This window comes from Echiichthys vipera (genome assembly GCF_963691815.1).
Source record: "Echiichthys vipera genome assembly, chromosome: 9".
Lineage (NCBI taxonomy): Eukaryota > Metazoa > Chordata > Actinopteri > Perciformes > Trachinidae > Echiichthys > Echiichthys vipera.
In genome coordinates, this window is record NC_139834.1 from 20,517,834 (window position 1) to 20,544,730 (window position 26,897).

At 38.7% G+C, this 26,897-nt stretch overlaps 1 protein-coding gene across 1 annotated transcript in view; it reads left to right on the top strand.

Moving 5' to 3' along the window:
• cntn3a.1 (contactin 3a, tandem duplicate 1) overlaps nucleotides 1-26,897 on the top strand; it is a gene marked incomplete at its 5' end in the record, with an annotated part of 63,916 nt that overhangs the window by 6,182 nt on the left and 30,837 nt on the right. The window contains 6 exons of the mRNA XM_083920128.1: nucleotides 3,207-3,339; nucleotides 6,090-6,265; nucleotides 13,344-13,439; nucleotides 24,894-25,097; nucleotides 25,727-25,829; nucleotides 26,156-26,340. Coding sequence (XP_083776254.1) covers nucleotides 3,207-3,339; nucleotides 6,090-6,265; nucleotides 13,344-13,439; nucleotides 24,894-25,097; nucleotides 25,727-25,829; nucleotides 26,156-26,340 — 897 coding nt within the window. The remainder of the gene's footprint in view (nucleotides 1-3,206; nucleotides 3,340-6,089; nucleotides 6,266-13,343; nucleotides 13,440-24,893; nucleotides 25,098-25,726; nucleotides 25,830-26,155; nucleotides 26,341-26,897) is intronic.

The window sequence follows — 26,897 nt, forward strand, 5'->3', positions numbered from 1 at the left end:
TTTAAACTTTTAACAGAAGTATTTCCAGTAAGCATCCCAGTCAAGTTAAGGGTTAAGCCAACGGGTATGCCACCAAAATCTTCCTGGGAAAAAAAAGACAAATCTGTCAGTGTCTTTGGAGTGTGGATGTCAGTTTGGTGTAGTGTGTCGCACCTCCGTGTTTGATTACCAGAAAGCAAGCCTGAAAAATATTCTGCTTTTTCCTACCGCATCTTACATACATTCCTGCGAAGGCAATGAAAGAGTTTCAGAGAGTTTGCATCAGTTTGAACTGGGCCCCTAGGCGCAGCCCCTGGAGCTCAATCTCTTCTCATTATTCTGACACTTATTCACCATTATAATAATGGTTGCCATGGTGTTACCAAAGATCAGGTCAGTTCAGCATTACCATAATCGAGAGTAGGGGCAGCAACCAAATATCTATGTTGATTAGTTTCATATTAATTGAATATTGAGTTAGGTTTGTGCATTGCAGTCCACTTAGGGATGGATTTAGAGTCCAATACACACCAAGGTTATGCAAAAATGCTCTGACAGACATGGTTAAGCATGATTAGGGTGTTTGCTTGTGGGTGCAGAAGGGGTTATGCAAGTTGTTCTGTTGAGTGGTTGTTTGTGCTTTAAGCGTAGCAACAGCAGGGCGCATGTGATAAGTGTGAGGTCCAACGAATTAAATAAGCACCATGAATCACTCACTGTTCTCAAACACAATTTCTTCCCATCAAGTGGTCATGAAAATAAGTTAAGGATGAGCCTGAGCCAGAACAGTGCTGGTTCTTTATACCATTTTCATGCATTCATTGAGTTGTTAGCACACAAAACTACTGTAACAACCCTAAACAATAATGCAACTGCTCATAAAAACAGGCTATTGTGTACAAAAGAAAACATTTATTTTCATAAAATAACCTAATTTCAAGTCCCAGAAAACATGCACTTTTTACACAATCTTGTATTTTATACCCGTCTGATTATATTTTAGCTTGTTTTTATTATCTATTCACTTTAAGTGCTCCTTTACTGTGCTATATAATGATACATTTTAAAGGTCTTAACGGGTTTCCTGAAGTCATCAGTTTTTGACATTATTCTCTGTGGTAAACTAAAGCATACATGACTAGTGAAGCACAAAGGCCTACTATTTAACAGTATATCCAAACAATGTACTTACGTGCATTAGAGCAGATAAGATTATCTGAGGAATCAATTAGTCAATCAAACGAAAAATAATCACCAACTATTTTAATAATTGATCAATTGGAAAGTTATTTTTCATGTCAATAAGGGTTTCAGCCTCTCAAAGTGGAAATGTCATGCCTTTCTCTGTCTTATATCATATTAAACTGAAATATCTTGTGGTTTTGGACGGACAAAACAAGATTTTTAAAGACATCACTTTGGACATAATGAACCATTTTCACTATTTCCGGACATTTTATAGACCAAACAATTAACCTAGAAAATAATTAGCAGATTAAACACTTAATAAAATAGTCATTTGTTGTGGCCCTAGTGTGCATGAAAGATTACCTTTAGGTTGAGATTTTATTTAGGTGGGAGAACAAATTCATGAGATGAAACAAACACAGATATGCACAAGTCATTTCTGGATGAAATGTACATTTTCAATAATTTCTCTTTGTTCTGACTTTAGAATTACTGCCAGTTAAAGTCCTAATTAACATTATTATAGTTATATTTGTAACTAAAGGGCTGGATTATGTTTTTCAGGCTGCCAGCTGAATCGCCCCAATTTGAAAAAGATGCTGAATGCAAATGAACTTGCTAACTGGAATCATTTATCAATTTAATAAGGCACAGTGATTCATCTCATGTTAACCGCAGGCTTTATAATCCTCCCAAGTTTGTCCACAACCAGCCCGAGGATTTGTGTTTGAGTATGGGCTGTACAAGAGGTGTCTTCTGGTAATCAATCATCTCTCAACGCTGCTTCGAGGGACACGCTTCATCTAACAAAGATTATAATTAGGCAGCTTTTTATTCTGTGTAACTTTCTGAGAGGTTTATCCTTGTGGAGAGGAACAATCAGTGTACAAGGTCCCTTGTCAAACATCCCTACCCTCTCAAAGAGTTATTTTGAGTCTTGAGGATAAACCTATACTCCAGTTGCGCCAGATACTTGAAAAGGATACCTGTGTCTCTCATACAAATTAGTTACACTACCTACAGAATCTTTCCACTTCTGTGTCATTACAGTAATGCAAATTTATTCTTATACAAATCCAAATGAATTCCCTTCCATCACAGAAAGAAATGTTTATTCCAGCGAAGTGTTGACTTTCCCATGGGCCACTCTTACTGTAGGCTTTGGCTGCACAACATGAATTCACTATTGTACCTTTGTAATTAACGAGGAAACAAATGTCGCACTAGACGTGCTGCTGTCATTGTCTTTTGTGTTTTCTTGCTGTTGTTTTTTTTTCTTCATACAAAGACAACGAATCAGCAATGCTATAATGTCATTCAGGGAACTGAGTTATTGTACTAATTTCAGTGCTGTGCTGTATATATTGTATATTTCACAGTATTTCTTCCTGCAGAACACCACATGATGAATAATTATGATAATGTTAGCCAGTGTAAACACAGTGTATTTATGCAGAAGTTCTGTAAAAGTGTCATTCAAAGATATTTACAGGCCAAGCCAGTGTTCTGTTTTATAATGGGAAACTTGCATTATAATAATGATGGGTAGTTTGGATGATATTTAGAAGAAAAACTATTATTATTTTTTGTTCTGATGAAGTGGAAGAAAGAGCGCAAGAAATAGTTTTGATTTTGAATTTTAGTACGTTTTTTCTTCCTTATTTGCTTTTGTGTAGATCTAATTCACAAAGGGTAGAATAATGGCTCAATGAGAGGGGCTGTTTTAAAATGAGACTATATTTCTCTCAATATTTTATTTTTATTTCTCTGAAACTCATCTCAGACTGTGTTTATTGGCCAATCGGAACTTAGTATTTAATAAAGCTGTAATAGTTGTATAGTTTTTTAATATGAAAAATACTCATTGCTTACATGGCTTACGTATGTATCCATGCTAAACAGAGATTTGCACTGTTTTTCAACATGCTTTTTCCCTCTTTAATCCTTGGATATCTAGTTGATAGCAGAAAATGTGAAAACTGGTTTTCAGGCTCACCATGACATAAAAGCTGATGTAATTTTTTTGGTTCTCTACCCAGGAAGCGGAGTCCTGCTGCGCCCTGTGTTCACCAAACAACCCGGCAGTGTTGTGTTTCCCCTTCGACCTGGTGAGAATCGCAGAGAGGTGGTGTTTAGCTGTGAGGCCCAGGGACACCCATCGCCCTACTACAGGTAACACCTCCAGGCATGGCTTTATGCACACAGTTTCTTTTAGACAATAGTTGATTGTAGCTTTCAAGTATTCATGCAACATTTGAGTGGATTTATCGTTCTGGGAAAACTGAGGTTTGTGTTTCTTATGGCTCGCTGGTCCGCACTGCCTGCCGCAATTGGCGTCACTGTCAGCCATGGTTAATTTGAGATTGATTCATTAATTGGCCTCAGTTGTTAGTCTATTGTATATTTGCGGGCGGACATTGATCGTAGAATTGACTTTGAGAGCTTCCTGTCATCAGTATCACTAACAATTGGAAAGATCAAGTGACACAGGAGAATCATGCACAAATACTCTGCCGCTATCATGACAGAGTGGGGAAGAAAAAACACCAGTGGCGTATGTTTCACATACCAGAAATTATGTGGCAGCTTCAGGTCTGCTACAGTTACACAGCATCATACAGCATCACTGCCCTTGGCAGCACAGACATTGCCACAGGGCACATGGTTTTCACTACATGATAAACATGATTCAAATCACTTGATGGACTGAGGTGCAGAAAAACAGCTGCTAGTCATTGTTCAGTACGCTGGCCCTGTGAGGTCGAGTTGCAGTTGTGTTAGAAACAAAATAATTCTCAGTTCCTCTGTCGCTAAAATGATAACTAATGGAAACAAATGATATCAATGATTTGCTTTAAAGTGCATCAAGCGCATAAGCTATTAATTCATAATCTATCAAATGAGGCCACATAGCTGTTGTACTCCTGTCAGTGTAATTAAATGCAAATTGCAAAGCCAAGCATCTAGTGTGTAATAGGTTGAAACGATCCCTTATAACATCAGCATATGTGGCTGTTAATGTAGCTTGAAGATCCTTGGTGTTATGCCTAATGGGCACAAATTGAAATGAATGTACAAAATCTTATCAATTGGATCTGCTGGAATACGTATTAAGGAATCCGTCGCTATTTCACTTTCTGGGTAGTCCTACTTTTAAAAATGAAAGCAAATCAGGATTTCAAATCTGCAAGGGTTTTTTTTTTCCCTTCTGAGTTCAAGTTCTGAGAGTGCGTGCGACTCCATATCAAATTAAATTTTGCTTTAATGAGCTCTTTAATTACAGCAAGTGCCACCAACTGTGGCGGTTGATATACCATGTTAAGAAGTGATTTTCAGATTGATCACAAGCTGTTATGATATCATACTCTTTAATGATGGGCCGGATATTCAGATGGACATATTGCTGCGTTGTTAGTTCAGTCATCATACATCAAAGTGCTGTCATTGCCTTGGCAATTTCCTTTTTTTAAACCAAAGGTCATTTGTGCCAGCTTTGGAAATGAGTTTTGAATCTTTGTGAGGTTCAGCAGCAGGACACCATATGCTGAGTGGCTCTTCACTGCTGCATATGAAGGCAGGTCTATTTCAGGGTAGCCAAGGACAAATTAATTTGTTTAAGACTACCGAATGACCGCTACCACATAAAGCCCCTACTCTGAGTTGTCACCACAGCCCCTTGATTTGTCTCATCTGGAGAGCTTGGACCACTTCCAGCTGCAACATCAAATCACTAAATCAATCTAATCAGCCAATCTGCCGTTGAGCACTGCTCTGCTGCATATGAACCTCTATTCCGTCCCTTCTCCAGCCCTGCTTCCCATCGTTTTTTTCCAAGTCCTTCCCCCTGAAAAAGGAGCAAGACAGTCAGAAATAGAAACCTCCAGTTTCCTTTTTCTCAGAGAGCTTTGAGATTCTAATCAAGGCAGAGGAGCTAACATTTAACCTAACCGTGCCTTATTTTCTTGATGAAAAGCTCTTTCTTGAGAATCTTTTTTGCAAGTGTCACTTTTCTAATTGGTCTTGGTTTAGTCTCTTTTTTTCTTATTTTCTTTCCCTTTGACTGTCATTAGGTTTGAAAGGGAAAGTGCCATTTTCACACTAACCTTGGTATAATGCGGACAATTTCAATGGTTCTGAATACAGAAAGTTTTCTTCAATACAAATGTAATCCTTTTCAAGTTTTGTTCTCAAATCTTTATTGTTCACAATGAGTAGAAACTGAGCTTTGTACAGTACATAGTGGTTAGGGAAGTTATGGTCACATGCTCCATTTGGCTGAATTGGCATCATCAACTCAGCAGGTTTTCTAAGACCATAAGCCTTAATTATGCGAAGTGAACAATATAACGTCTCTTAAATCAGACCACACAGACACCCTGTACAATTAAAAGCTGATTGCTGGCAGTTACATCTGGACTCCAGTATTATTCAAAGCAATAGGTTTAATCAAAAAGCCCCATTGTCTTGTGCTTTACATTTTGTTGGAGCAGTCCTGGTCCTTGGCCCTCCTGTATGAAACTTTTGAATCATAGTGAAAGGGCATCTCTGATGTAATTGTTATTGATGGACAAACATGCAGAGAAGAAAAAGATACAGCAGATGAAAGTAGAGCATTTATTTTGTGAGTAAGAGATGTGTTTGAAGTTTGAAAAGCATGAATAGAAATGGACAGTCTTTTGAAACGACTGTTGCTGATTGCTTCTCCTTTCAGATATATTCATTTTCGGTTTTGCTGCAACATACTTCAGACAGTTACTGCTGTCTGCATTATACACAATATGGGCTGTGTGGTTACAGTTTAGACTACTGGGTATTGGACTTTTTACATCATTATTAGTTTGTCTGAACAGTGGCAAAATACAGGGCATCTAAGTTCTCTGTACTAACCATTTGTGTTGTTAATCATGTGCCTATATTCACAGGTGGAAGCTCAATGACACTTTCATCCAGCCCAAACCAGGATCACGTTACTCTCTCGTGGGAGGAAACTTACGCATCAGCCATCTGAATAAAGAGGAAGATGTTGGCATCTATCAGTGCCTGGCATCAAACTCTTTTGGCACCATCATCAGCAGAGAGGCCAGTCTGCACATTGCATGTAAGTCCATATTATATTTACCAAAAAGCTGTGTAATTTAATTATTAATGTTAATAAGCCTAGCAGAACTACACTTCAGTTGGGTTGAGTTAACCTCTATTCAACTTCAGTTCTTTTGTGTTCGGTGCAGTCTTTGTTTGCCTTAGAAAGTAAAAGTTTCATTAAACATCAAATGTTTTGGTTCACTGAAAGTATAATGACCCTGTGGGATTCTCTGGAAATTGTTTGTTGTCAGACCTGATCTTATCTGAGAAAAAACAACTAGCAACATGAGATTCTTACAGTAGACTGATACTATTAAAGTAAATATTTAGAAAACACAAATTTAATGACCATGTTCCTGTCCCTGTTTGTTTTTATCCTTTAACCCTTATTAAAGCTCCAGTGCTGGTGTTTAACCTGTTAAACTTCTCAAACCCATGTGATGATTATGTGGCGGGCCTTGGCAAACCCTGTATAGTGGATGCTTTATAGCCTCCATCCATCACATTTTATAAGACCAGTGTCTAAGGCATTTCTGATGGCAAGGTGAACTTGAGGCCTGCACTCTTGATGGGCAGCCCATATCAAATGACAGCCCTGATTTCTGTCGACAGATGGTGCAGCTAGATTGAATTCTGATGTCTGTTTCTCAGCCGTAGCAGGCACAGAGATGATCCCTGGCAGGGAGAGCACCAGAGGTATCCATCTAGCCACGATTTGGTGCTTCTTTGTCACAAAGCAGCATTCAATCTTCAGCATATAGTGCAAATCAGTGCCCTGAGTTGCCAGCAGGCTGTTGATCATATTCACATTTTCTATCAATTTTCGAGCCCTGATCTGAACTTTATGTCATTGTGATTGGTTTCATCCATTGCCTCGGCCTGACCTGGGACCCGCTGCTTTTGTCAACAGTTGAGGACAAGCATCAGTGCTGATGTGTCATACATCATATTTATTGCTCTTGGTTTAACTTAATTAAGTGTTCTCTATGATTGAGTGGTACCAGGTCAAGGGAATAATTCATGGCACAGGGGCCTGTTATGAGAGTCAGTATTGTGTCATTTGTAACAGACTCTGAGGCAGGGTAGCTCAATAGCTCAATATGCTCTTCCAAACACCAAGGGACTTGCACCTCTTTCCATCTTGTAATAACTTTGAGACAAAGACCAAGGTAAAGGATTAATACAGAAAACACAAGGATCTGCAATAATGCCTAGCAGGTGTTCTTATTAGGTCTGGTAGCTTGTATGCATATGGTGCTGCTGCAGAAAACAAATGTAGAACAGTGATTACAGCATGCTCACTATCCAACGCACTACCTTCTTTAACAATGTAATCTATATTTGACAGTTAATTCAAGTCCTTGCTGCTGAGGTGAACAAGATCAATATCTAAGATTTACGCCAACTAATGATGTCTCATAACATCATTGTATTGCATTAATATGTAGTGCATATTTACGAGTTAAGATAGCCTACATTTTTAATCCTCTGGAGGATAGATGATATAACAGTCTCTGTAACCATCTGGTAGGGGTTTAAACCCTATAAAAGTATAAAGGTTCTTGATCCTGTTGACAATACAGACTTAAATGTTTAAAAGGTTCTGCTCGCCTGCTGGTAGTGCTGGAAGGAATAATCTAGTTGGTTATTGAGCCAGATTGAGTTTCTTAATCTCCAAGGGATATTCTTGGTGTAAGTGTAAGGATTTTTACTGATGCAAGATACAACATTGTACAACAGATTAGAATGCCTGCAATCGCTATATGAAGAAGAAACATGCTACAGCCGAAATGCTGCGCTGCTTATAGAGCCACATGGGTAACACAGTGTTTAATGAGGGATGAAATAGCTATATTTATGAAAGCAATACAGGATGCAGCTCCATTGTATCTTGGTGCTCATGATTTCTCCTGTCAAATTCATGCACTTAATTTGCATTTATTTCTTACTGGCATTAGTATAGCTTACCTGCCTTATCTCTGTAATTATTTTGCCGATTTCTATCTTTTTTTTCTTGCTTCTCTCATTTCCATCAGCTCTGTATTCTATTCATTGCACTTGCTTCAGGTGAAAATTAAGTGTGTTTTGAGCTGGAGAGCTTCTGAGGAAGGGACAAAAACATTTATCATCAGCACTGGTGCTAAGCGCTCAATCTGGGTTTCAAATCCTCTTTAAGAGAGGACGGCACCAGGCATTTTCTGAATGCAGCACTTCACAACAATGATGTAATAGTCAGAAGACACAAGCAGTGAAACAGTAGTAAGAATTAAGCCTGTTTGATGGTTATAACTCCTCAAATGTCATGTGTCACTTACTGTGTCACAGCATGGTGCTTCCTTGAGAATAGAGGAATATCTTGACCCTGGCCATTTCATATTTTCAATATTCTTAGCTTCAAGGAACTGCTTAACCCATTTTGTGTGCAGTGTGACAGGAGGCATTGTCTTCATGAAAATTGCGGGCTGACTGGGAAACAATTGCAGTGAAGGTATTGCATGTTGCCGAAGGAGGTTCGCATTCAACCTGCCATGTAGCTGTACAAGAGGCCCAACTCCAGCTGTAGAAAACCTCCCCCAAACCATAACATGACATTGCTAAAGTTAAATTTATTTGGGTCTGATGGGAAACATGTTCAGCGTCGGACTCGGGCAAGACTAACAACCCTAAAGTGTCTAAAGAAGTCAGTTAAATTTGGAGGAGGAAGTGTCAGAGTCCAGATCTAACCCCATAGAAAATCTCTGGAAAATCCTTGGCAACAAAGTAATGGCTAAGAAACTGTGGATGAGACTGTAAGAAGAATGAATGGAGATCGAACCACAGCAGTGTGATAACCTAGTGATGCCCTATGGTGCAGAAGTGCTGAAGTCATTCAAAGCAAGGGCCTCTACACTTCCTATTATCTTTTTAATCCTATAGCCCTAAGAAAACATTGTTTAAATCCTCTCTTCTGACACAAAGGTTACTGTTCTCTAATTTTGGCTCTCTGTTTTTTTCACAAAATAAAGGTTTTTGTTGAAGTGCCTTGGTTATTTAAAAAACATGCTAGTCCAGCAGTGGTATAGTCACAGATGATATTCCATCTAATTCTGAACAATAAAGACTAACAATATTTCAGAATTTGTTCTCTAATATTGATCTCCAGCATACATATAACACAACAGTGGGACCGGTTGCTAAGATGTCCTTGGCAAATCACTTAACTGCCTGATGCTTTTGCACCATGTCTTTATCTCTTTTTTTTTATTAAGACCCCTGAACTTAAGTTGGATAAAAATTCACTTTTATGCCTTTTTAAGCAATTCAGAAAATTAAGTGGTTAGGTAAAAGGCACTATTGAATGGTGGGTGAAGATGAAAAATCAGTGAATCTCATCCCATTAACAATGGTTCCAAGGCTTTTCCCATTTACTGTTGACTACAGCTGGGTGGGAGGTGACTAACTCGCTTGCAACTCCCAGATGGCCTTGCAGCCCCAACAAAGATGATACTTTGGTTTGGTAAGAAAAGGAAGATGGTACTTTATAATGCTCCCCTTTTGCCATTTGTGCCCAGTATTATATAGTTTACTTTTGTTAATTACTTTAAGGATGGCAATTTAAGTTGTCCTGCCAAGCCACACTAATATGCAATGTAAAATATCTTTACAACCATGGTCATTAAATTGAGCAATTTTGATTTTACCCTGGTATTTCATCTTGAGCCACCAGTTGGTTGAATTTTTACTTTACAAAATGTATCAAAAACCAATGACCAGCTTTCAGCTTTGTTTGTTATTTCATGCTATACTCTTTGATGGGGATATATGCCTAAGCGTTCATAGTTTTTTAAAAGCATTTTCTATTGAAATTGGCTGCAACTGGTCAGAAATGCAGAATAACCCCTTAATGGAGCCAAACTATACCATACATAGCTAGAGAACTTTGAATAAAGCTCCCTTGGAACGTTTTTAAAACTCTTTATGTCGTTGTCCAATGGTTAGGTGACAAATGTAACCACATCTCAAATTGCCCTCCACCTCACACTCCAACAGAATGGCTTCAATTTTTCTTCCCTACAATAGCTTCTCATTCATTACAATGGGTCACATTGATGTAGCTAGCACAAAAATGCAAATTCACATCCAATTTCATGGATCTGAAAGCACTCAAAATAGCCTCAACCCTGCCATGGAGAAGCACATGGAGGTGCAGAGCCGTGATAGGCTTGATAAGATGATCCACGGGGTGGCGAACAGCCTGGGTTGTCAGGCATTGTTGGCTTTTAGTGTGTCTAGCTCATTTACGCCCCACCATACTCCAAAGGAATATTGATCAGAAGAGTTTCACTCTCAGTGTGAGTTGAGCAACTCTGATATTTTCTAACTGATTTTAGAGTTAAATATGTATGTTGTTCCCAGTAGCTACTGACGGAAAGGGCACGTCAGTAGGCACCCGATATCTGGCCCTATATTTCTTTGTAATTATGATAAAATAGCTGATTGGATACCCTGTTTTTCGAACCCAACTTTGTGCTCGCTAAAGCAACTACAGACACGCACATAGACACTTGTTTGGAGCAGATGCTTTACTTCAGCAGTTTCACAAAGTGGTAAAGAGTGGATTAAAGGAGTTGTTGCATGGTAACTGTACAAGCAGTTTTAATCAGACAAGACCGGAGTCTGTTCTTTTTTCAAATCTGACAACCTTCTTCACCTGTGCAGCAATTAAACTGATAGTGAATTAAAACCATCTTATGTTCATGACTTTTAAAGCAATATAATACACTTATGTTCATGTAATATAATATTCTTTTTGAAATTTAAAGCATTTTTAAACTTAATTTCAATAGGAGTTATCCAATTGTTGGAAAACCATAAATCCAGAAGCCAGAAATGGGCTTATTTTCTACTTAAGGAATCACACACATAGTTGGTTGGACCAAACATTTCAGCAAATCTGAAATGACAAAAAAAAAAAACTGTATATAGTGCATTCTTTTTTCTCATTAAGGTGACAACAGTGTGCAAATTTAGACTCAAACCCAACAACTCACAACATCAAACATTTAGAGGTGTCGTTAATGCAGCTGGACTGTATTGTCTGTCTCAGCAGGTAGTGGCCCTGCCAGCAGCAATCGTTTAATATGTTATCCGATAGTTTGTTTGCCTGCACACTAAGCCAAAAGAGCATGTTGCGGCAGTTGAAAAAAATGGAGCAATGTAAAAAAGACCCTCTTTTTTGAAACCCATTAGTGGCATGGCTCTAGGGATTGCAATATCAGCGTGTTGGTCAGTTGGTTGTTCCACCATTGAATGAATTATAAAGTTTTGTACAGATATTCATGGTCCCAGAGGATGAATCCCACTGGCTTTGGTGACCCCCTGCCTTTTTCTCCAGCACCGGCGACAGGCTGACATTTGTGATACTGAATTTAATGTCTCAAAAACTAGTATGGGAGACATTTTGACATGTCAAGAATACAAGAAAGTCACCTTTGTAAATAATAAAATAAATGATTGCTGAATTCCATTCAGTTGCTTTAATTTTGGGGTTCTGGTATTTTGTATGCTGGCTAGATATAAGTAAGGTCCTTTTGCCAACAACCAATCAAACTAATTTGAATGGAATGTACTAATAAATTATTTAATTTGTTATTTAAATAACTAAGTGAAGAATGTACGCATACTGAATGACGTTTGTTAGTCTGCATAGCACTGTCGTAATGACCGTGGTAAACATTATACCTACTAAACATCTGACAGAGCTGCTAGCATGGGTGTGGACTCAATCTTAATATAGCAGCAGATTAAATGAGATGAAACTTGATCTTGTTTTGATCAGCCAACGGAAAGACATTTCTTTCTCTGACGCTCTGGATTTCTAGTGCTCATATCTGTGAGCAATGGCTTTTACCAAGTATTGGCTATTATAACAGTCTCAAAGCTTCAATTTGGGTTAAGTTTGATATTTGGCTGTGAAAGTAAGATGTGACATAAAGATGTGAAGTTAAGCATGACATTACATGAACATTGTCAGATGTCTGAAAATGATTGCTTTTACAAACCTTTTGAGCATAAAAAGGATAAATGAATACATTTCTCACATTCACTTAGGCGCTTTATCACATCCAAAGGGATCTACAGGAAAGATGACTTGCTCGTCCAGGGGGACCTCAACTGTGCTCAATCTGTTCATGCACGTAGAGGCTTTAGTATGTGCTTGTTACCCACGGATCAACCATAGATTTAGAATTGGTCACTGAGGCCTACACACAATCTGTCTGCACCAAATATGAGAATAACTTAATGATCCTATTAATAATACGTGAAGTCAACCATAAGCTTTCTGCTCAATTATTTGTGAAACAAAAAAAAAAGCTGTTTTCAATTGTGATAATCGAATACTCTTCTGCTGGATGCAGTTTTCCATTTCTCCCAAGGTCTGTAAAGATCACGTACTGTATTTATTATACAGAAACTCATCCTGCTGTGCTCACACAAAGGAGGTGTCAGTTTTGCATTCTTTCTCCCTGTTTTTGAATTCAGTCTTGATTATGTCATTATATGGCAGACGCATATTTGGCTGCGCTGCCTGCGATATCTCCAAAAGCCACAGCAGGCAAGAAAAGGCACAGTGTTCAAGGAATTGCTGTCTGTATTTGCTTTCTCTCAGCAGGTTGTCAACAAGTAATCGGTCTACATACAAATGATGTTTCAGTCTTAGTCATTTAATTGTTACTGGTCTGTGTGCAGTGGATGAAACACAGAAAGTGATAACAATACGCAGTTCCAATTAAATTCATTCATGTGTGACTTATACTTGAGGAATTGCTTTCTGCTCCAGTCAGAAGTGTTTAGGTCTTTACAGCACTTTGTCTGCATTTATGCAAACATAGCATGTTTCATGAAAGTTCTGCATGGCATGGCACTGTTGAACTCTGTCTACTGTCTGTAGCTGTGTTCTAACCAGATATGGAATTATTGAGCAGCCACAGGTATGAATTGCAGTGCATTTTTAGATATGTAAACAACTTGGTATATTCTGTGTGTTTATGGCTTTTGTGAGGAATGAATTTATCGTTTATTTACTTTATTGCTTTGTTTATTTTGGTTAACAGACTTGGAGAACTTCAAGACCCAGAGAAGAAGTCCAGTGAGGGTTCGTCAGGGTCAAGGGGTGGTCCTACTGTGTGGCCCACCACCTCACTCCGGAGGTAAGACAGCCTATTCTGAAGTTCTTAATCATCATAACTCTACGTTACGCAGTCAGTATCAGTAAAGACTCATCTACTCCATGTTTATCTGGACTAGGTGGAGGTCACGTTTGTGTTTGCCCACTTAGATCTCCTGGCTGCTTGTTTGTGTTGTTGAGGTCAGTGGACTGAGTAATTTTTACTTTTGGACACTCTGCCCTGTCAGCTTGATTTTCAATGGGGGCGAGGAAAAGCTTTGGCATGCAGACTGAAGAGGCTGTCTGTGGCTGTGGCCGAGCCAAGCTGAGTAATAGAGCTTATCTTTGAAGGTGCTTTGTTTGCTTCACATCAGCCCTTTGCATCCATGACATTAGCGTCCATTGCTATAAAACTCCTACGAAGGTGTCTGGAGATGGGACTTAAGTTCTACCAGCGAGCAAAGGCTAAATAGTAGAGATACCTGGATTGGATATCCTCTCTGATATTGACTAATTAGCTGGATTGGATATCGGATGAATGAGGCCAATCCATCATTTGGATCCAGTCATTTCTTTTTTATTAATTTCATACACAGCAAGTTAATTAAGCCATTGTTTGTTGGGTTTCAGGCAGCTACTATATTTTATATTACATTTTAAAATATATGTTTGCAGTGCACTTTACATAGAAGTTTTATTTATTTCTTCTTTAACAAGGCTAAATGTTTATGTCAAGTCGGATGCCTTCACTCACATGGCAAGGTATACGGTTAATTCACTCAACAGTAGTATCGGATCGGTTTTGGGCCGATACGCTAAGCCCAGGTGTCGGTATCGGATGGGATCCGAAAAAACTGGATCGGTGCATCTCTACTATTATTCAATGTAAATAATATCAACTGGATTACATGATCCATCTGGTAGTTTAATCTAGACCAGGCCTCCAGCTATCAAACAAGGTAATAATGTTGTCAAGGACGAAATTTTGATTTCAGAGGTGGGGGGGACACAAGTATTTTTAATAAAACTCTAACTCTTTCAGTTCACTGTGTTTTCTATTGCTACCGTATGCCGTTTATTCTTTTAACCTCACCTGTGAGCCTCTAGCCTCTACTCCTTTACCTCCTCCTGCCTCTCCTACTCTCCCTCCTCCAGCCTCTCCTCCTGCATCTCTACTATCACCTGACAAAATATATTGATGCAGGACATGAACAGTGGGACAATTTGGGGTGCAACAATCATCAATATTTACGGTTATAGACGAAAAAACTTGATTTCACAATTATCATGAGTTTGGATGTATGAAATCAAATTTGTAATGTGAAAAAAAAAAATCTTTAATTGTTGGTGTTTGGTGTTAAACAGTTGCTGCCTTTCAACATAAAAATAATACATGAAAATAAGTGTATCTCTTTGGCATTAAGTATACGCTTTTTTAAAATCATTTGTTGGCTCTACAGTTGTTATTATGATAATAATATGATATAATAATAATGATAAAAATAATAATAATAATAAGAAGAAGAATAACAATAAGAATACATTTTATTTATCAGATTATTGAGAGCTTTGTAAATGAAGAGGAGGATCTTGAAGTGGATATGCTGCTTTATTGGGGGCCAGTAAAGGTGTTGCAGGATGGGTGTAATGCATTTCTTTGAGTATCTCACACTTCTAAAGAAGTCTCTTATGTCTCTCCCACAACGTTATTCCTCTAGCCTACAGTGTCCATTTCATTCATTCATTCATTCATTCATTCATCTTCAACTGCTTGTCCCTGTCGCAGGGGGGCTGGAGCCGATCCCAGTTGACATTGGGCGTGAGGCGGGGTCCACCAGAACGCCCGTCTATTACATAGCGACGAACAGAGACAGACAACCATTCACACCTACGGGCAATTTTAGAGTCATCAATTAACCTAACACCTGCATGTCTTTGGACTGTGGGAGGAAACCGGAGAACCCGGAGAAAACCCACACAGACACGGGGAGAACATGCAAACTCCACACAGAAGGGCCCCAGCCGGGATTCGAACCAAGAACCCTCTCGCTGTGAGGCGAGGTGCTAACCACCACACCACCATGTTACAATTACATGCAATTGGTAATTATGGAAATTAGGCGATGTTGTCATTAAGCGACTTCTAGCGACTTTAAGGACAGCCAATAGCTACTTTACTTACTGAGGAGTTGGCAACACTGCTTCCGGGACAGGAAAACCACCGCGGGTACACAAACTTTGGTTAGCGTCTTTTTGCCACTTTAGTAAACTTTAGTCTACTAATTCATAATGTGCTACTGTGTGAAACTGTGCTGAGGTGTTTTTGTTTTTATTTTATTTTTTGTTGTACAGAAACCAGGCTAATGTTTAAAATTTGGAAGAGGAAGATTGCTTCCTTTATATGAATGCCTTGACATGGAGTGTGGAACACCCTGGACAACCTTTCGTGTTATAGCAATAAGTGCAGAAATGAGTTGACTGTGATTCCTCCTTGGAAACATTACGTATACACAAATAGACTGCAAGTAAGGGTAGAGATATTCAATAACCAAGCATTAATTTACTCACTTGTAAATGTATTGATGTAGTTTAATCATTCACCTTTAAGTCACCTTTGAGTCAAGAAATTAATCTAGAAAGTTTGCGTGTTGAATGAATGCTGAAGTCAGTGTGGGTTATACAACTGTATACGTGGCTACGTACTATATAATTTAAGTATTTATGTATAATGCAGGATTGTTTGATCTGTTCTAGGGGATTAAGTCACACATAGTAGAGTTGCTGGTGTACAAAGTGTGAATTTTCAATATCTACTGCAGGCAATTCTTTCTACTCAAAGCAGGTGATGCATTTGTTTATATGAATCAAAGTGTAGTTTTTCCAGAGTGTGCCAGGTATGGATTGGCCAATAGACAATTGTGAATTGTATTATTTGGCAAACATCCAGTTTTTTCATGATGCAATTATGTGAGGACACATTGATAACTACATGTAAGTACATAGTACATATGTAAGAATGTCACAAGTAGATGCCACATAATGGGTATTAAAGAAAGTATAATAATTAACATTCCATAATGTAGAAGAACGAGGCCAAGGAAGGTATTTTTTACTTCATGCACTTAAATACTCATAAGGGAGATGAAATGTATTGTTTAACCTTTTCACTAACAGATAGTTAAAACAGCAGGGTTTTTTTTTATATTATAGCAAGCGTGTATAAACATAAATATGTGCAACAGTTATCAAACCTAAAATCATACTTTCAGCATTTCTCTAATTTTAATTAGTTAGTATAACTAAATGACATTAAACGTATTACCTTTTTATTTTCTGTTTTATCTTTGATAATAATAATGATGATGATGGTAAAATATTTAACAGCATCTATGCTCTCGTGCAATAAGGGGATTTAAGGACACAATTTTATTCAAATTAGCATTAAAAATGTAACATCTCTTTTTATAAACTCATTATACTCAACATTGAGTATACTCCCCCGGCTTCTGATGTTGTACTTTGCTCAAGAACTCGAGGACTACTTTGTTGTGACTGCGATCTTGCATATTTGACAACATCACACTTCACACATGTTTACTGAGATGAATGCCACTGTGTGTTTGAATACAAATTTGACTAAATCATTGGAGATATGATATCTGGGTCTTGATGTTTTTGTCTTCAGGGAAATGTTAATCGACTTATTCAAAATTTATCTTCAATAATTCATGTTCATCTTGTCAATCATTTGTTACCAAAACTTGCTGCTTTTTGTTTTGACTCCAAACTCCCTGTGGACCTCCCTCTGACATGACACTGATCATTTGGGACTTGAGTCCTGGAGGGGTTGTTGTCAGTAACCAACACTGTTACACTGCACCTGGCCCATATCTGTCACATCCAGTCTCATTTGAAGCCTTTACATGCTTATGAATATTTTGCCATCGTCATCATTATTATCCAAAATAAAACAAAAAATAAAAAGGTAATACTTTTAATGTCACTGAGCAACACAAAATAATTATAATGGGAGACACGCTTCGTCATGGCCCATGGGCCTAATCCACTAATATCCTCCCATGTTTCTTTTTAAATTAATTCTTAAGAAAGGTCCTGAGAAAAGTCTTGGAAGTGCTCTTAAGCCCCATAACTGTTCTTATCATGATGAATCCCATTGTCCTCGTAAGTTGAAAGCGTGTGCCAGTTGATCCTAATTAGCAGAGATAAATGCCCCCCCAATACCAATAAAAGGACATGAGACTGCAGGCCCATGTGCAAACAGCCACATACAGAAATGGAAAAGAAAAGCCGAGTCATGAATGCCAAACGAAAGTCTGAAGAGGGGGGAGGAACAGACTTCAAATGTAAAAGAAGAAATGTAGACAGTTCTGAAGTGGAGGTATTTCTGCAGTAAGGTACCGCTGCAGGTTTCCCCCTCTCTCTCTTCCCTTTTTCCTGCCTTTCATCATCTGTTCTATCCAATAAAGGCAAAAGTCACCAAAAATAATATTGAAAAAAATAAGAATCAAACAAAGCTGAATTGTTGATTTAATTTTAAAGATCATATTGCTTTATAGAACAAACAAACAAGAACAACTTTTTAGAACAATTTATTCAAATTATTTACAAATATTATTAATGTTAAAAATATAATTGTAATGTAATACAATTGAAGCAGCCGTGGTTTCGACTCCGACCTTTGCTGCATGTCTCCTTCTCTCACCCCATTTCCAGTCTGTCCAATAAAATAAAAGGCTTGAAAAATCTTTGATCTTTGACCTTGTCGTACCAACTAGGCGTCTTTTCCAGGGACCTGACCAGTGTCCTCTCAATGGCCACCAGAGCTAGGCTGCTTAAACGGCCTTGGCCCAGCTGGAGCTTCTGCGCCAGGTTACTGTGAAATGTGACTGCCTGTGAGTGTGAGTGACGGGGGGAGAAGCTCCACAGCTGCTGCGGCTCGTTGGGGAAAGAAACTGCAGAGTGACAGAACAGAGTCGCCAAACACAACAGTAGTCGTTTTTTAACAAAGACAAAGTCGCTGGGGATCAGTAAAATCTCCGGATCAGTTCAGAACAACAGAATGAAAAACTTGGAAAATGCTCTGCTGAATGTTTATTCTTCAAGATAGCTGATTCACTGATTTAGCTGTCAATCAAAAAAGGATTCCTCCTCAGACAGCTCATCCAATCATCGTGCAGAAGCCGAGCGTCCGGGACAGCCCACTGTCCCATAGACCCCCAGAGACGCTAAGCGTCCGATGGGCGGGACAAAGCCCAGCATTTATCCAATGACCGCCTAGTTTCACTGCAGTGGAACAACCTGCTCTACGCTTCCCCATTAAAGTGAGTAGAAGCTCAGCGTCTGACTGCGTAAAGCGCTGTGGCACTATGGGGATGAATGAGAAGGAAGTTGCACCGGTTACCTGTGATTAGTAGCTGATTCTGAACACAAGATAAAGGATTTCTAGCGCGTTTTTTAGTGACATTTTAGGGGAAGCTGTCTTGCAGTCTTAGAGCAATTGCCACTGGTTTAGAGATAGTCCATCCGTATGTCTGTCCCGTTCTTGTGAACATAATACCCCAGGAACCCCAGGAGGGATTGTCTTCACAGTTGGCACACATGCCTACTGGAAGTGGTTAGATCACTGGTCAAAATGTGTGTTTGGCCATAATTCAAGAATTCCTTTTGCTAGTTATGGCAAACTTTCACATAAATGTATAATAGGATAGACTGATGAAGTGATGACATTTATAATCCAAAAGGTCAAAGGTCAACTTCACTATGACATCATAATGTTTTGCTAAAAATGTTTTTCTGGCCATTATTCAACGCCATAACTCAGGAACAGGAGGGGAGACATCTGGTTGGACACTGAATTGGTGACAGTAATCTTGAAACTGTGGTTGAAGGTATACATAAAGCATTCACGTTTCGCCAAAAAAAAAATCAATACCTTTTATTAAATTCCTTTTAAGTCTTCACCAAATACTGTATATTATGTAAATCTGTACAAACATGTATGTAAACTGAAACCTGACAGTTTGGTGGAGGCATACAACCGCAAGGTGGTAATTGTAATTTATGTAGAAAGTAGATTAGTATAGTGATGTCACGTAAAACATTTTTAACAAACACGCACACGCATTTTAAATTAGCCTAGGCTTTGAATGCTATGGTGTGTTGCATAAGTTTATGCTACAGTATATACTTATCCCCCATATAAATAAATATTAAATAAATGATAAGGAATTGCTTCCATAGACCTGACGTCATAAAGTACAACAGGAGTACAGCTTGTTTAAGGAGACAGAGACAGCTGTTGTTCTAATAAATGTTCAGAAGTGATCACTAATGAAACATGAAAGACCTCTGATACCATAACATGAAACACAAGGTTCATAAATCCAATATGCATTATCAAAGCTTTCAGACTGTCAACAATAATTGCATTTGAGGGGATTGCTGATTAATTGCTAATCTTGGTCAAATTCATTCAAACTGGGCATGTTTGCGTCCCTGCTGTTTTTTCTCACATGAAATGAACACCAAAAGATAAAAAGCCACAGGATGCTTTTGTTTACAATCCTTTCATTCCTTCTTGTTGCAATGGATCATACTGTAGCTGTTCTCTGGAGACATTGCACAGTGCTGTAAATGATTCATTTTCTTACAATATTTTCAGCAGCTGTCATCGCGGATTATTTCTATTGATGGAGATGTTGAGGATGCTGAGATGTGCTTTAGGATGACGCATCTCAAATTTCCTAACATCTTTGCTGAAAGGCTCGCCCGACCATATCTGCTATGGTAATGATGTACCCTTTCTAGTTCTAGTTACATGCTCACACATTCATACACACCCACACACTAAACAGTCACATTCTCTTGTCCTCATTCAGCCCCTTTCTTAGACTACATTTAATAGTGGCTGTACTGCACCTGGTCACTTTCATTATTTTAAAGAAAAGTAAGGCTGCAGCGAACGTTTTTTTTACCAGATTATTTTTCGTGATTAATTGATTAATCATTTGGTCTGTAAAATTGCACAAGCAAATTGTGAAAAACATCACAAGTTACCAGACACAAGGATGACAAGTCAAATGTCTTGTTTTGTTCGATCAGCAGTCCAAAACCATATATATTTTATCATGAATTTTATTTTTACAGTACATTATACCGTATATTATGACTAAGAAAATAAGTCCAAAATCCAAATATCCTATTCACTTAGAACGGGACATTTTTTACTCCACACAAAATAAAATTCCTCCCTACCTTCTTCTCCCAAGCCAAACACACCTCAGTCAGTCTTTCACCAGGACATAGAGAATGCTATTGATGTTGCTCAGAGGAAGTGTAACCACACCACATCCACTTTTGTCTCACCATTATATTATTTTTTAGGATGTTGCGGAGGGTATTGTCTGTGTGAAGTTTTCAAAATTGTACACACACGTGACCACTTTTGGCGCACTATTGCCCTGACACACTGTAACTTGAACAAGCTGCAAGACGACCTAGTGTCATTCATTCTCCATTCTTTTGTGAAACTTGCAAAGGAGAGGACAGAGAAGCTTGCGCTTACACACTCTACTAAGTACTGAAACTTGGCACTGTTTGGTATAACGTGTCTTTTGTGTTTTTAGTGTAACAACCAAGTTTTGTCTTAATATGCATTCATGAAAATGATATGATACCTTGTGCAAGCTTTACAGCACTATGAGTGTATTGTCGCACATATAAAACACAGAAAATCGACTAGCATTTGAATAGTTGGAAAAGTGAGAAACATGCCCTCATACACCAAAGGGTATAGGGACATAATTCATGATCAGCGCAGTACAGCTTTAAACAAGGATGTGCCTCGTCTCCCATTTAAGAGATTTCAATGTCCCATGCAGGATTCATGAAGTCGTTTTAACAATCCCTCAAAACCATCAAGACAGCTACAGGAAGTAGACTGTTCCAAAATTGTAAGGTAGTTTGAAGCCATGCTTCGTATAGGAAATTATCAAATATTGTCAAGTCTTCAAAAGGAGCTCAGCAGTGTTGTTCCACTGCACTGTACTGTATTTGCATTAGATGTCAGTCTGTGTCATCTTCTGCTTTGAGACGATCTGAATGACTGTGGTTGGTTCAGCACCTAATGCATCTGACCTCGTTTCACTAATGGAGACGGGCCTTTTAGATTTATTCAAGGTTGAAATCACTTATTCTTTCTTTGCAGTGCATATACTTCAAAACAGAGTCTGCTTGCTGCACTGGCCAGTAACAACAAACATAGCTTGCAGGTATATTTCCCATGTGCGTGACCTAAGCCATTTCATAGAGTGAACTTATCATGTGTTATGAATACAGATAGGTACAGTAGCACAGGTTAATGGCTGTTACTGTTAAGAAAACAGATTTGCCAGGACAAACTTTGACACAAGTCGTGCATATACTTTTCTTTGATACAATAGCCCTACACACTTAGCCCACTCTGTATTCAGTATGTCCTTGGCCTGTCATGTTAGATTCCTCTTGCTTCCTTTCAGATCATTAAGGTGGAATTGATGCTGCCTGTTCATTATACAAGGACTAAATGGATGCACAATGAAAATCTGCCACTCACTGTCAGTCATGATTGCATTATTCCATTACCACCCATCTGCAGAAGGCTCTCAAGTCAAATCACCAAGTACATCCATTGGTACTTTGTACTTCCTATTTCCTGCTTCCTTTTTCTCACTATAAATCTTTAACTAACCAATTAGTAACCTCTTATTTGTTGTTGTTCCAGTTTGTCGTGCCCTGCACCTTTGGAAGATATTGTTTCAAAAACAGTCATTAAATATACATGACCTTGTAGGGATGAGAGCTGGAATATATTATTTAGGGAAGATGGGACATAAGATAAGATAAGATAAGATATTGCTTTATTAGTCCCACAGAGGGGAAATTTCTTATTCACAGCAGTACAGTGGATAGCACACATAGAGGAAGCATTAATTAGAAACAATAAATTGGATTAAAAAAATGAACAATATTAAACACAGGGAAATATAAAAATATACGAATAACAGTAACAATATATACAGAATTACAGCTGTTCTCTCGGTGGGTCGGATGGATCAAGGCAAGAGGTGCTGTTTGATACAAGTGATGGAGGCTAGGATGGAGTGCATGGCAGTAGAGACCACAAAATAAACATTAAAATCAAATTGCAACTCCTCTTATCATGTGCCTAAAACAAGTGGCAACCTCCGGGGCTGACAAATTAAACCAGTGTGGGAGTGCCAAAAACTGCAGTTCCTTAAACGACTACTTAAGGCTGACCCCAAAAGCGAGTCCTTTCCAATAGATGTTTACAGTCTAGTACAAAAAAATGGTTTTGGTCTCCATAGATAATTTCCCGGTTGATGACAACGGTACAGGGTTGACTTTTTATATAACACACCTTTTTAAATCACAGTAAGGCTCTAAGCTTTGCATGACATGACTGCTTTGAATGACAAGTGGGTTATTACAGGTGGCTAGCAAGACTGCAGGCTTTATTCGGTCCACTTCAGCTCTAGACATACTCCCTCTTTGACCATTTTTGACAAGTTAGTCTAAAGTTAGTTAGTTAGTTGCACCGCATGTGCGCATAATGAGGCCCTAATCACAGCGCATGTTCTGCCTATAGGGAGGATCAGCCTTGTATATAAACACAAGAGTGGTATTCATCTCCTCATCCGACTCTTCAAATAAAGTGGATTTCCCAAAATAAACAAACTTTTTCTTTAATGCCAATGCACATCTGTCAATAAGGTTGTTAGCAGACGTATGAAAGTAACAGCAGGTTTAGACAGCACCGTAATGTTTTATACATTATAACATTCAAAATGTTGCTAATTGGAAAGCAGGAAACATAATTGGCACAAAACAGTCAGACAGATGTGATTACACTGGTCCATGTTCCAATCCCATGTTGTGTTCTTGGGATGATTACAATGTCAGGTTGTCCTCTACCAGTCCAACCCACATAAAACACCCACTCTGTACTTGTTGTAAGGAGCATTTCTCACATGTGCATCAGAAGTTCCCAAGATTCTGTGTCACATCGTGATTTGCAAGCTTTGAAGTAATATGTCAAAGCCCACACATCCTCTTGCCCCCTAAAGAGCAGAACTAAAGAACACTGAGTCAGTAGATGAGTGTCCAACTCACTTCTCAATTATTCCCTGTTCTGTAGTGCCAAGTCATCGAATAGACAAGTTTCTTTCAACGGCCAAGATTGCTTTTGGGACAGGGATGCAATATGGTCCAGAGCAATCTATCCTTGTGTCAATATGTCAAAACACCATCATTCCTTTTTATAATGCTGCTGATTGTTAGTGCAAAGCTCCTCTGACTGCACTCAATTTGGTTGGTAGTACAGGGAGTCTTTTCCAGTTTGTTATCATGGATGAAGAATACTAGACTAGGTGGTACCATACTGAACAAGATGATCTGTCTTCTGTAATGCATTGGTTTTATTGGGCATTATGCAGGATCTGCAGCTTAAGCCATGATTTAAGGTCCTCCTCTGCTACATGACAAGCACAGGGGGGGAGCTTTTCTAATGTGCAACTACTGTCTCTGTGAAATTCTTATGAGGTACTAAATCCAAAGAAGAGGTATGAAAAAAGGCAAGTAGATGAAATTTAACATAACAGAAAATAAGTTCTTCATACAATGGTAATACAATTACAGACATATTCTTTTAAGCGTAATTTACGCTGGGTGAGTTTGCTAAGTACAAATGTTACATTCTCCTCACATGTACTTTTAAATACTGCCAGAACAATCACAGCATTCAGTCATCATCAGGTAACCTGACCCTCACCAGATGAATTTCGTTCCACCTTGCTTCCGCCTTTACTCCCCCTAGCTCCACTCAACGATGAGGATATGGATCAGGGAAGCAAAGCGGAACGAAATTCATCTGGAAAAGGGTCAGGTTCATCATCAGGTACTCGAGAGAAAATAGAGTATGAGTAATACATCTACGTGTTTGAAGGCTTTTGGTCGGACAAGAGCTTATCGACCAAACAATCAACCAACTGACCATCATGTCAGCTCTAAACAAAAGCATGCTGTGGCAAATGATAGGCTCAGATGAACCATCTCAAAGGATGGTGGAAACATGAGATTTTTTAATGATTTGTCAGTTGCCGTATATTGTAAAATTACCATTGATATCTCAGCAGCATCACTCCATATTCAAGTAAACCTGTGAAACTTTAATCATATTAATAACATTTACCCAATAGTGAGTAAGAGTAATTGCTTTTCAATTATAAATTGTGTTTTAATCATGGAAGGCTGACACTCAATCCAGTCTACTAATTGCTTAACTCCCGAAGGCATCCACTCACACCGAAATGATGAGACTGCTGATTCTGTACACGTCATCTTTACATGGGTATAGATGATGTATATATACTGTTTGTGTTTTTGACTTGTGCCCCGTGTGCCTTACTTTTTTCCACAGATCTTACTTTCACATGGATCTTCAATGAGTACCCATCGTTTGTCATCCAGGACACGCGGCGATTTGTGTCCCAAAAAACAGGCGACCTCTACATCGCCAAAGTGGAACCCTCTGATGTGGGCAACTACACTTGTGTAGTTACCAACACTGTCATCAAGAGCAGTGTTCAAGGACCACCAACTCCTCTAGTGCTGCGGGTCGACGGTATGACAGTATACCCTACTCACTATGCATAAAGCACAACACAGGGGAAGTTTAATGACTATTTTTGTTTCAAAATAAAAAAAATTTGAGGCAGTGCAACTTTCAAATCGCAAAGGTGAAAGTCTTAGCTGGCCACCATCAATTTTGATGAATAAGCTGCTGGCTTATTGAAAGTAGCTCAATGTATTCTCATCAACATGTTTGTATGATATCTTACGGAAAGTTATGTACAACAACTCACATGATGTCTTACGAAAAATGACGTAAAAAGATTAATATAATCTTATGAAATATCTTATGAAATAAGATCATATGATCCGTAAAAGGATGGCCAGTTAGGGTTTAGCATAAAAATCGCTTTGTTAGAATCAGAAAACATGGTATTTGCTGATAAAGAGGGTTTTGCAAGAGAAAACACTGCAGTGGTCAGAAAAATCTGTATTAGACATTTTCCCCGAAAGCACTGGACTCAGTATAGTGTTGAAAGAAAATAACTTCTTCAGCTAACACAGTCATGACCTACAGTTTGTTTTGATTTTGTTTCTCTGTGACCTTTTCATGCCTTGAGCTAAAAGAATTCCCTTCAGACAGTCGTGGCATCATTTCTATATTTTTCTTTGTAACTCCAGGTGTGATGGGCGAATACGAGCCAAAGATCGAAGTGCAGTTCCCTGAAGTCGTCCCTGTTGCTAAGAGCTCAACCATCAAACTTGAATGTTTTGCCCTTGGAAAGTATGTCCCACTATGTCTTATCATACCGCAGTCATAATAACTTTCATTAGCTGTTTACGATATCAATCTAAGCTGCATGATAATGTGTGACGATCCTATGAAGGGATTTCACATTTTATTGACTTCTTCTAGTGCTACACACAGAAGAAGCACTCATCAGTTAATGTTTCAGATTAATTAAACATTGACATGCTTTATAAGCGTTTTTCAGTATTCACTGGTATCATAAATGTGTATTGGTCTGAGATTAATCTCAAAATAAGATGATCTCTGGGAGTATATTTCATTTTGTGGCCTTGCTGTGTGTTATATTTTCATGTCTATAGCCCAGTGCCAACAATCAGCTGGAGAAGAGTGGATGGAGCCTCTTTTGGCAGGAAGGTGGACATAAACAAAGCCAGCGGCGTTTTAGAAATCCCTTACTTCCAGCAGGAGGATGCTGGAATATATGAATGTGTGGCTGAAAACACCAGAGGAAGAAACTCGGCTAAAGGAAAGCTTTCTTTCTATGGTGAGTAGGAGGATGGTTTTGGTAACTTTGATCTAAAACTAAACTTCTGATATCGTATGCCTTAAACGGTCAGCTCTCCTCCCAACATATCATTATTATTATAATTATTATGGCTTTGATTTATAAAGCGCCTTTCTCAGTGCTCAAGGCGCTTTACAGAGTCCAGGTTCCATTCATTCACACAGACATACATGGTGGTGGTAAACTACATATTAGTCACAGCTGCCCTGGGGCAGACTGACGGAAGCCTGGCAGCTAATCAGCGCCTACGGCCCCTCCGACCACCTCCTCCAACATAAAGCAGTCATACATTCACACGATGCAAGGTGGGTGAAGTGTCTTGCCCAAGGACACAGCAACCATGACACAAGTAGGGCGTGGGTCGAACCGCGGACCCTTCGGACATTGGCCAACTCGCTCTACCAACTGAGCCACAGTAACCCCCATGCACGTTTATGGACTTTGACTAAATCTTTTACCCATTGATTCATAGCCTCAAAGGTTCACTACAACTGAAAAAATAAAAGTGTAGCTTTGCTGTGAGTCGAACAAAATGT